At 41.6% G+C, this 12,581-nt stretch overlaps 1 protein-coding gene across 3 annotated transcripts in view; it reads right to left on the bottom strand.

The window, feature by feature from the left end:
- man1a2 (mannosidase, alpha, class 1A, member 2) overlaps positions 1-12,581 on the bottom strand; it is a 150,916-nt gene that overhangs the window by 20,410 nt on the left and 117,925 nt on the right. For all 3 annotated transcript variants that reach the window (XM_085250374.1, XM_085250375.1, XM_085250376.1), the window contains exons 10-12: positions 5,259-5,374; positions 4,417-4,636; positions 2,894-3,066 (exon numbers count right to left, since the gene is read on the bottom strand). In XM_085250374.1, the coding sequence (XP_085106500.1) occupies positions 2,894-3,066; positions 4,417-4,636; positions 5,259-5,374 (509 nt within the window). The remainder of the gene's footprint in view (positions 1-2,893; positions 3,067-4,416; positions 4,637-5,258; positions 5,375-12,581) is intronic.

A 12,581-nucleotide genomic window follows, 5' to 3' on the forward strand; every position in this document is an offset into this window, starting at 1 on the left:
CAAAAGTCGATGTTAAATATGGTTTCTACTGCAAAAAACAAGCTCTGTTTACTGTTTCAATGTGCTATTTACTTTCTAATGGACGCAAAGCAAAGAATATTTAAGTAAAGAAAGAAAACTGGAGAAAAAAAACCCTGCAATGGGAGCACTGTTAGTTCATAATGAACAGCTAGACAGTTGGAGAAAAATGGAGCATTTAGTTGAGATTAAAGATCTGGTTAATAACGTAATAACGTAAAATAATTCAACAAACCTAACTAAAAACTAACTTTGAAACATCTTTGATAATCAGTACCGTTTGCTTCATGAGTATTTGCAGTCACCTGCCTCAACCACTGACACTCACGGTTCTTCTCACACCGGTTGCTGGTAAACTTGCATCTTCCCACCAACTCCTTTTCTTGTCCATTTTCATTTTCATCAATTAGCTTTCACATGACATCATTATTGGCGAGCCCACCAGTAAAAGGAGAAACAAGACTCTTCTCTGGTAACTTCCAGTAATTTTTACCAAGTTTGTTTCACCAGAATTTACGGTTGCTAGCAAAGCATTAAGTATGGCACTGTGTGTAACAACACTCATCCTGACTGGGGATTTTTGCTTCAGCGGGAAATCTACACCATAACTATGTCACAACCACAAGCCATCTGAGACCCTACAACAAGCCTATTCAAATGGCGGCCCGCGGGCCAAATGCGGCCCAGAAGCAACCTGCGAGTGGCCCTGCCTGTGGTCCTGGCAGAAACACAGAAAACCCAAAAAATGAATTCATTAATTAATTTTTAAAAAATTAAAAATTCCTACAGCGTAGTGTAGACTGTGAATGCAACACTCCTAGTAGCCTAGCAATATTTAACCCACAATGCACCGTGATGTGAACATATTAAACAATCATCGTAATATATGATGCGACAACAGCATGTCTTTCTCAGTCCAAAAGCGCAAAATTGACAATGAAAACTGTCGGTTTAACCCTGCCAGGACTGACAAATACTTATTCATTTTACCGAGTTTAATAATCTTACAACCGGAGTTGTACTAACATGGTGAGGGTCCTGTACAGCCCAAGAGAGAGCTGCAGCATCTTCCCTTCGTGTTTGCTTCTTGGCGAAGAAGAAAAGGCCTTTCACAGATTCTGAAACGGTGAAATACTGCATGCTGGCCGTGGTGGATGCGGTGAAAAGTGAGTGTGACATCTGCTATTAAAAACGTACTCCTGTAGGACAGTTCAAATATTCGTAGAATTGAAGTTCTGGCGTCAGACGAGTTTGAAATGCTGTTAGATGACCTGAAGAAAACTGATGTAATGTCTATAGCAGGAGATCACAGACAGAACTGATAATGCACAGTTGTGCGTATATGTCCGTTTTTTGGATGGGAAATTGCTCTGTTTACTACCGTTAGAGGGACACACAGCTGGCGAAATAATGTTTGAGAAGATTTCAGCTCTTTTTGAGGAAAATGGTCTGGATATGAAGCGTGTCTGTATACTTGTGACCGATGGGGCTCCATCCATGGCAGGAAAAGTGAGTGGTCAGCGAAATATTTATTTTAATTTGAAAGGGAATTATCAAAATGTTTTTTGTTATTATTATTTCAAATGTGCAAAAAATAGTTTAGTTATAGCTCCCTTTTTTTTAAATGGACCTTTTGGTGTGCATTTGTGAGAGGTCACTACCAGATCTATAGGGGAAAAGGAATAAAAAAAATACTTGTTTTTCAGTACGGTTGTGTGGGTTTGAAATTGATCATGATCTGCTGCTTACTGGCTTCAAAAAAAATATCTGGCCCAGATAAATTCCTCGGTTTGAAAATCTGGCCCAACTAACTTCGTAGTTGAATAGGCATGCCCTACAACGTCACCTCCCTTGAACTGTAACTACATATTGCGCCGACGCAGCAACTATTGTGATTGGCCTGTTCAGTAACCACCGTCTCCACAACAAACAGGGCTGACAATGGCAGGTCAATAAAGTGACATGGAAATACGTTTTGATTAGACTGATGTTATATAAATGACCCAAAATGCTCCTGTAAAGATAAACGGCACAGTGGTGCAGTCGTTAGCACCGCTTAACTTTCCACAGTCCATGATCAGTTAAGTGGTGATTCTAAATTGGCCAGAGATGTGAGACAGATAAAGTGCTCGAGTCATCAGTAAGCCTAGAATAGAGTCTAATCTTACTGACCAGGACACCAAATTAGTGAGAACTAAACTAGAAAAACAAGGTGACAGTAATGAATGAGCAAATGAAAAACAAGAAGAAAGAAGAAAAAGAAAAGTAGCTCCAGCTCCAAATAAGACAGTTAACGAGACAAGCTGTCCTCTGGCTCGGAAACCTGTTACTCAACCACTTGTCCAACTTTGAAAGCAATTTTCAAAAGTTGGCTGTTAATTGTCTGCATCCAACAGAGCTGTGAACAGTGCTGCGAGGCACCAGTGCCAAAGGACACCTTGTGCTTATCAGAGACATGAGCAAAATAAACGCTGACAAAACAAAAATATTTAGTCCCCCTGAGATGAGAACGGGAAGAGAAAGCTGCATAAATCTTTGGTATAGTCAAACAGATACAGAAAAAATGAGTTTCATTTTGTCTTCCGTTGTCTTTTATTAGGAACCACGCTATGCACTACAAAGGACTCTTCTCAAATTAATAACACGTGCATGAATCCTGAGGGACAGCGTTTCTAATTGTTTGCACGTTTGTGTGTCTATGTGGACTCCACGTTTTCACTGTATTCCTGTTTCAAGGATAAGCCTCAATTTAAAAATGCAAAAACATTTTGTTCCACATCCTCTCCAGTAAGTCTTTAAAAACTGCCCGCAGGTATTAAAATCTAATCAAAATGATAATCAAGACTAAGATTTATACAAAGTCTAATCTCTTTACCTGTACTGCTTCCCAGCCCCACTGTCGGTACTTGGGGTCATGGGTGAACCTCCACATGTACCAGTAGGTCTCGATGACCTCCGGCCGCAGGATGTAGTACTTCTCATTCTGCCGAACAGCCACTGCCTCCAGGCCGCTGTCGAACTTGAAGGCCTCTGGGCCGAGCTTCAGCACTTAAGACAGAGAAAGAAAGGTGAAATGTAAAGGAAAGGCCAGGAGGTAGAAGAGAAGGGAGTAAAGGTAACATTGGAAGAAGAAAAAGAGGCAAAAGGGACAAGAAGAAAAAGCCAGAAAATAGTGGAATGAATCAAGGATGTGATAGAACAGAGAGAGGAAGGAAAAGAGTGATCAAATAATTAATGGATGAAAAAAACAGAGAGGAGATAAAGATTATCTTTTGCTCCGTGCTTGTCTTAATATGAAATAGTGCCTGTGTGTAAGCAATAAAAAGCATCCCAACCCACTGATTTTACAGGCTTTTCTTCTTTTTACAACCACTGCTTTCTGCCAATGAAGTGTGATAGGCATTAACAGCCTGAGTGGAAAATTACAGAGGCTGACAAAATAGTGACAGGACTGTCCCTGAACGGATTAAACACACTGACATGCATACGTATGGGTTGACACACACATTTAATGGCTGCTTATTAAGAAACAGGCCAACTTTAGACAGCCTGACCACAGCTATCAAATTCTGACTCTCTCCCTTTCTATTCTTTATTTGTCTCTTTCTCCATCTTCATTTGTTGCCATGGTAATCCCTCCTCTCCTCTCTGTCAAGTAAATAGTATATTTATTATGCTCGCAGGAAATGGCAATAAATAAAGCATTAATAATAAAAAAAGAGCTGAAAAACAGGTACTTTACTAACTGCATAGTTTCCAATTAGGACAAGCAGAATTAATTGTTGGTTGAGTCACTGGGAGGATTTTATAGATGGATTTACTGCATGGGCAATCTCAGGGCCTGGTGATGAGATTTTTTTTTTTATGTGTAAAATGTATCAGTGTATATAAAACATTTGAGTAACTGGATCTTAAAATACAGAACGTATGTAAAATATTTTAAACAATTTGTAAATTAGTTGCTTAAACCATAAATAACGATTGGATCAAGTCAAATGGAAATTGTCAATCTGCTAGCAGGAGTGGGTGATTTTCCGAGCTATAGTCCTGCCTCCAGTGGGTGACCTGAATGCTAATGCTGCTAGCCTGAGTTTACAGGAGAACTGGAGCTTTGAGACAAGTGACAGTGATGCTAGCACTACCAGGCTGTGCTAAGAGGGAAACTGACTGTGTCCTCTGACATCTACTGTAGAGGATAACGACACCCATTCAACATTTTCCTAACGTATATAGTTAAGACTATTTAACACTACCTGTCAGCATCTGATCCACACCAACATTAAATGTTTAGGATATTAGAAAGTCATTAAAAAAAAAAGACAGTGACAGTGATCACTTTTCTCTAGCATGTATGCTTGTGTATATTGTGTTTGTGTATGCAGCACACTGCTTCCTCACCTGTCCTGTCATAGGATTCGTGGCAGGTGTGCGCGATCTCAGCTCCTAGCTGCAAATAGTGTCCGGCCTTGTCGTCAGGTGAGCCATCGGCGCCCAGTGCAAACATGCCTCCGGCGAAGCAGGCCAGGTGGCCCATCTTCCTCTCCAAGTGGCCATTCTTCCACTCGCCAATGAATGTTAGGCCACCGTTGGATTTGCGTACGAGGTGGCGCTCGATGGCCTACAGGAAGAGAGAGCGTGCAATTGTGGAAACAGCAAAGGCTCTAATGGGAAGTGTCAACATTTCAGAGAAGATGAAGACCCAGAAAAGTAGAATATAGCAGCTTGTTTTCAGTAACAACATGCCTGTGTATGAGTGTGTTTAACAAGATAAGGTGGGAAACAGGAATTACAATATTAATACTGGTATGTGGACAGAAAAAGGTTACACCGTTTGAATGGGGCATTGACACTGAGGGCAACTGCTTGAGGGTGTGGAGGGTCAAACAGAAGAAAACTAAAGCAGCAGTGACGGTCACATTTGAAATCCAGCCACATCCTTCACCCTTTGTGCCGCAGCATCTGCTCTGCTCAGTCTCTGACACTCTTAATGATGAGTAGACAGCTTCATTAACATCTGCTTTCTACTAAATCCACTCCTAGTTTACTTGAAAACAAAGCAATGTCTTCCCTTTGCAAAGGTGGATACTGAAGCTGGTCAGCGGGGACTCTGTGGTTATTAAAAAAGAATAACTGCTGACATTTCCAGTTACAGCTCTGACTCATCTGCATGCAGTATACGATTCTTCATAAAAGAAAACAATCTGTATTTTAACTTTGCAGCATAAGTCACTACGCTGTACCTCGATGGCGTCATCGTAGGTCTTGCGAGCCTCTGTGTCAGTCTTGTCTGACATGAGCCAAGCCTTCAGCAGGTACTCATAAAAACTGTCCCCGAGTCCTCCAACAGACGTGTGATCTGCAGAGAGAGAGACACAAAGAAAGCTCCAAGTGTCACCGCGTGAGCGAAAGAGGAAAAGCAGCAAGAGCCAAACAAATGAGAAAGCCAAAGTGAATTATTTATTTTTTGACTTTGCCTCAAAGTCCTTGGCAGAGTGTAGCATATGGCATCAAAAGCATTTTTTTTAATCAAAACCTTGGGCATTTTTCTTCTCTACATCCACAATATATCAGCAGTGTGCATCCTCTCTCGTCCCATTTTGTTTACCCTCTCCCTGATGTGTGCGCTCACATTTCAGTGTCCCCAATCGTCCTTGTCAAAGTTTACACAGCTTTCATGTCTGCCCTAATTTGCAGGACACCACAAAATGAAAATAGGATGCCAGAATCTGGCAGTCTGGGATCGCAATAAGAAAATAAACCCCTGAGAGCACTCAGGGCCCACTCTGATGGCACTTTGGTCAGTTTCAAAGGCAATTTTACTGACCCACAAAATATTACTTAAAAAAACCCCACAGGGCTTGAATGACTGTAAATGATCCCATATATACTGACCTTTTTTACATTTGGTTTTGTGAGTGATAATACTGCAAATGAATTGGTGCCTCAACCACTTTTGCACAGATGAAATGTTTATTCAGCTCTGCCTTCACTCGGGGAAAAACTAGAATATTCTTCATCCTTCAGCTCTGTGTAATCATAGCTGATATTTGAGCAGATGCTTTTTGTCTCATCATCAAGGAGATTCTTTTCTTTATGTGATTAACATGCCCGCAGGTAAATGGAGGGATGCACAAAAGACTGGGAACAAGGAAGATGAAAAAGCAATCTAAGCAATGAATTATTCATCTTTAGTCCCAAAGAGTGCGCAAATCTCACAAACAACCTTGAAGACATTGCCGAGGCCAGTGTGGGCTGACGCATGAGTTTTTGTCTGGATTTCACACGTGTGTGCTTGAGTCAGTATTTACACAAAAATGACAGCAAACAGCTGAGAGCCTGTGTCTATGAAACTACTTAAAAATGAGCACAGTGAGGTAGTCAGAGCATGGAGGATCATTTGGAGGGTTAGATGACAACTACTCTGATCCCCCAAAGAGTCTGGGCACTCTAACGTACATGACAGGGTGCAAAATGGAGACTGGAGCCAGGGGAAACAAAGTGGACTCACATTACAAGCAAGTCCACTTTATGTTCTAGCGTTCTTGTTTGGGGGCATAACAAACAGCATGTCTGACCTTTAGGAAAATGAACCTCAGATAAAGTAAACGATCGATGTATTTGTGGTATTTTGCTTAGAAAAGAGGCATTTGAGATGGTTGAAACAAGTCCTCTCTTTTCTTTTTTAATGCAAAGACCCCATTTTTAAAAAATGTGGTTATTGATTAATCCTAAACTACTGATAGCTTTAACAAACTATGTGGACAAATGATGGAAATTGCCAGATTCTGCAAATATAGGACTTCTCAATTAACTGCTATTTCACTGTTAATTATTAATCACTAAATAATTATTGTCTAATTATCACGTTTTCCACTTTTTTAATTTTGTGACTATTTGAATTACTTTGATATTCGGAGGGTTAGGCTGTCTGGAAAAAAAAAACCCAAACAAAACTGGGCACTACCACCCAGAAACATACAGTGTGTGCCAAGGTCAATCCATTTAACTCACTGTGTGTGCGTTTGAGATAATTGACATGTGATATCTTCATGAAAACATCGGTCTCACTGTCCTAGGAGCAACTATTGTTTTTCTTACACTTTTTTTGTTTTTAAGACTCTAAATAAAGAGCTGAGCTGTTCGGAAGTTTGGTGAATGATGAGCCAAACCTTTTCATCTGCTGTAATTAGAACCCGACTGATATATCATCCGTTATTAAATATTTGCAGATTGCAGGTTTTGGTGATGTTGCATAGTTTCTTCACCAGATGCATTTCCATTTCCTTGTTGGTAACACATATTTGACATGCTACAAACACAACAATCAGCTGAATCAAGCAGCTCTGGGGAGAGATTAAGCAAGTTAATCCATAACTTTATATTTTCAGAAAACTTGACCTTGACCCTGAGGTATGGTATCAAATAAATTACCATCTACTTATCTACTTTCAAGGGAAAAAAAACAAAAATAACATTTATTATGAAATTAATTTTCTTGGAAAAGCCATGTACAAATGAAAACATGCCAAGCTCTAACAGTCTTTTTCTGTTTTGGTAGTTTTATTACAACTCTTTACTCATACTCTGTTTTACTGTCACCTCTCACAGTTTTAACTTAGCATCCACCCACATATACTCCCTAAGCGCCTGTCTCCATTATTTTCTGTCAATCAAAGCATCTGGGTCATGCAGAGAGCACCTGCCAATCAAAGGCAGGGTCTGCTGAGGTGGCAGCTTCAAACACACAGACAAAGACGCATGTGTAAAAAGACGCCTTCACAAAGCTTCACACACGTTCTGTTTCAAAGCAGAGGTCAAGGACACAGGCTGCCTGGAAAACACAACATCTTTGCATCTTATCAAAAGAGACAGTATAATGATTTTATGTGAAGGACCCGAACCAGCAGAGATTGACATATTGTTATTGCAGTTTTTAAAAACAAACAACTGTCTTTGCATATACAGCAAAATGAAAAGTGGGAACTCTTTAGGATCACCAGGATTTCTGTACTAATTTTTCATACAGAGTGACTGATCATTATTTATTTCACAATTACACACTGTTGTCTGGAAACTGTTGTACTTTTCATGACTTTATTGAACACAGAGTGCTCACTTATCGTGCAGGCTGTTAGTGCACTCTTTAATTTAGCATCCTTTAATGTCTTCTTTACCATTTCAATTTAATTCAATTAATTTTTTTAAATTATGGAGCGCCAAATCATAACAGTCCCCTCAAGGTGGTTTATATTGTCAGGCAGACCCTACAATAATACAGAAAACCCCAACAATCAAATAGCCCCCTCTTTGAGCAAGCACTTGGCGAGAGTGGGAAGGAAAAACTCCCTGAAAATCAAGACCAAGCAAGTGTTTACCCTTCTCCTCCCCAGAGGGTTCTGTCCTCCTTAGCTCACCTTAGGACACCTGTGTTACAGATTTACCACAAACTACCCACCGGAGCGAGTTTTTGACCCACTCCACGTGCTACTCCTGCAAAGCAGCACAGAGGTACACCCCCCATTCAGCATCGTGAGAGACTCCTCTGTATTTTTAAGAAGGTGAAATAAAGTATATCGATTTGTTATGTCAGGTTGTGTCTATAATTGTGAGCCAGATTTAAATTACACCACAGTACACCCTGGAATTCTTTGTAATTGTACATAAACTGTATATAAAATATGGTCGAGTTATACCGAAAATGATGGATAAATTGTGGCCACGTTATGGACTTCAAAGAAATGCAGTTCACAAACTAGTCGGCAAAGTTCCATTAGAACACTGTTGGGCTCGGCACCACAGTTTACATGATATACACTCAGCTCCAAGTTCTTTAAGCAGTAGTGACAGCATCAGAAACAATGGAGCTGGAGCCACACAACTGGATGATCCCAAACAGGTTTTCCAGCATTATATTGTGTGTAAACATTTTCACGTAACAGAGACATTAAGCTGATACAATATAACTACTCTTACAAGAGGTAACCTGTTCATAGACTAGACTATTTCGATCAAATAAAGAATATATTAGTCAAAATCGAGGTGGCGATTTTTCTAAAAAATTCAATGAATAACCATTTGGGCAAAGAATAAAATGTTTTCACTCAACATTTAGTCCTATTGAAAGGAGGAGAAAGGAAAAAAAATTACAAAACATAATTGGGCTTCTTTCAGTGACTCTATATCAATTCAAGATGACATCAATGAGAACGGGAACGTTATTGTCTTGTACACGAGCCAGAAAAGTTGCAAAAAAACTGGCAACAAGTGCAGAAGCAGTCAACATAGCTGCTTTATCCAAGCTGCTGTACACTGCATAAATAATAACTTTTTAAAAAACAATTTATAAAGAGCTCCGAATAAAGAGTAGTCTGGCAAAATGCCAGCCAAAATAAGTAATAAAAGAGTTTTAAAACTTTTATCAAGCTGCAGAAAGACACCGATACTGTTGGTAAAAAAAAATCTTTATAGGTGTAAAGGCAGTTCTCTTAATCTTCAGGTTGTTTCTTGCCTACACTCCATCCTTTGGGAGAAAAGAGTAAGGACTGAATAATAAACTTTTACCTGTAGCAGTGTGTACAGCCTGTAGATACTGAACCTATGTAAAACACTATTCTGTCTGGGCTATATTTAACTCTGATACATGAACATCTAGAGATGAAAGACAAGGACTGTATACACAGGAGCAAAGAAGAGTCACTGCGAGGTTCCAAAGAGGGAGTGGGTGCTGTGTGTAGATAGGTAGCACTGTGTTACGCTAAGACAGAACAGTGTGTGGTAATAACACTGTCAGTCACAGCTGGATCTCATTAAGAAAGGGGAGCTCAGACTCATTCCTCATTAGTCTGGCTTAACTACTGTCTACACACCTACACATTAACATACACGGGGCAACGCTGCACATGCTGTCAACACACGCTTCCAATCTTCAAACGGTCTCATCCAATGCCAACATTGGCAGTATTCATAATTCAAACATAGAGTTATTGCAAATAAACCCCCATCACAGAAAAGAAAGGTGTTTTTCATCCTGTCTGTTACAGTTAGTTTCACCCTGAAATAAGTACAAACCAATTAAGCTTTTTAGGAAGATAACAGAGCCTCCAAATAGTGGTTGTCTACTTGTCACAGAAGATAATACGGTAAGAAAACCCTGCAGCTGCACAGATTTTAACTCATGGTCTCTGTTAGGTTTGTTTGCTGATACGGTACTAAAGAGAGAGAGAGACAGCCTCACTGCCTCTCTGTTCTGAAAAGCTCATCCTCGTAATGAATTTAAACAAATGTATCTCGTCTCGATTTGACATTTTCTGTCACCGTGTTCTGTTTATCTTACAGGTCTTCTAAATTACACAAAGAACAACCATATTTAACTTTATGGCAATTTACTTTAATTTAACCTTAAACATAATTCAATAGGTTTAAAAAAAAAACCCACTGCTGTAAAGAAAAGAGTTACACACTCACTCCAAAACAGAAGACTGGATAATAATCATCCATCCATCCATCCATCCATCCATCCATCCATCCTCATCCGCTTTATCCGGGGCCGGGTCGCGGGGGCAGCAGCCTAAGCAAAGAGGCCCAGACTTCCCTCTCCCCAGCCACCTCCTCCAGCTTATCCGGGGGAATACCAAGGCGTTCCCAGGCAAGCCGAGAGATATAATCTCTCCAGCGTGTCCTGGGTCTGCCCCGGGACATGCCTGGAACACCTCACCCAGGAGGCGCCCAGGGGGCATCCTTATCAGATGCCCGAACCACCTCAGCTGGCTCCTTTCGATGTGGAGCAGCAGCTGCTCTACTCTGAGCCCCTCCCGGATGGCCGAACTTCTCACCCTATCTCTAAGGGAGAGGCCAGCCACCCTTCGGAGGAAGCTCATTTCTGCCGCTTGTATCCGCGATCTCGTTCTTTCGGTCACTACCCACAGCTCGTGGCCATAGGTGAGGGTAGGGACGTAGATCGACCGATAAATTGAGAGCTTCGCTTTTACACTCAGCTCCCTCTTCACCACGACGGACCGGTGCAGCGTCCGCATTACTGCAGCTGCAGCCCCAATCCGTCTGTCGATCTCCGGCTCCCTTCTCCCATCACTCGAGAACAAGACCCCGAGATACTTGAACTCCTCCACTTGGGGCAGGAACTCATCCCCGACCCGGAGTGGGCACTCCACCCTTTTCCGGCTGAGAACCATGGCCTCAGATTTGGAGGTGCTGATCCTCATTCCCGCTGCTTCACACTCGGCTGCGAACCGTTCCAGTGCGAGCTGGAGGCCATCACCCGATGAAGCCAACAGAACCACATCATCCGCAAAAATCAGAGATGAGATTCTGAGGCCACCAAAGCGAAAGCCCTCCGCCACTTGGCTGTGCCTAGAAATCCTGTCCATAAAAATTATGAACAGAACCGGAGACAAAGGGCAGCCCTGGCGGAGCCCATCACCCACCGGGAACGAGTCCGACTTATTGCGAACCTGCATCTACTTTTAACCAAGCTCCTGCAACGGTTGTATAGGGATCGAATGGCCCGTAGCAATGGGCCAGACACCCCATACTCCCGCAACACCTCCCACAGGACACCCCGAGGGACACGGTCGAATGCCTTCTCCAAGTCCACAAAACACATGTAGACTGGTTGGGCAAACTCCCATGCACCCTCAAGTATCCCGGAGAGGATAAAGAGCTGGTCCAGTGTTCCGCGACCAGGACGAAAACCGCATTGTTCCTCCTGTATCCGAGGTTCGACTAGCGGACGAACTCTCCTTTCCAGCACCCTGGCATAGACTTTCCCAGGGAGGCTGAGGAGTGTGATCCCCCTGTAGTTGGAACACACCCTCCGATCCCCCTTCTTAAAGATGGGGACCACCACCCCGGTCTGCCAGTCCACGGGTACTGCCCCTGATCTCCACGCAACATTGCAGAGGCGTGTCAACCAGGACAGCCCTACAACGTCCAGAGCCTTCAGGAACTCGGGGCGGACCTCATCAACACCAGGGGCTCTGCCACCAAGGAGTTGTTTAATAATCAGTTTAACTTAATTAACTAGAGGCAAATTTTGCCTTTGTTGTACCTATCAATAAATACACATTTAATAAACAATAAGTGTTTGCTTCCAAAGTTTGAAAGTGACAGTAATTTTATTGTAACAGTGATCATTAAAGATCGATCATGTTTAAGAGTTTGTGTGTGAGAGAGGCTTTTATTGGATGATTGAGCTGAGACTGGTGGCTCTACATTTCCTTACAGGTACCCACAAATATTCCACTGTTGATAACCACTTATTTATCTACAGTTAGTGTTTATCAATCTCTGAGCCATAGCTAAGCCTCGCCAATAATATGCTATAAATCATAAAACTGAACTGTGCATTTTAAAGTGCATTTAATTAATTCAATACTTAATTGTCCCATGAGGGGAAATTGGATTAGCATTGATACAATTAGAAAAATGCTAAGACCAATAAAATATGCTTAGTTTGTCTATCAGTCCCTCCTACACATTGTCTGGGCCAATAGAAACCCTGGTATGACGGTAACACATTATATCATGTTATAACGACTTTGCTCACT

The sequence above is a fragment of the Mchenga conophoros genome, linkage group LG16, assembly GCF_057382185.1.
Source record: "Mchenga conophoros isolate Kocher_MC1m ecotype Shallow Benthic linkage group LG16, M_conophoros_male_GT1.1, whole genome shotgun sequence".
Classification (NCBI taxonomy): Eukaryota; Metazoa; Chordata; class Actinopteri; order Cichliformes; family Cichlidae; genus Mchenga; species Mchenga conophoros.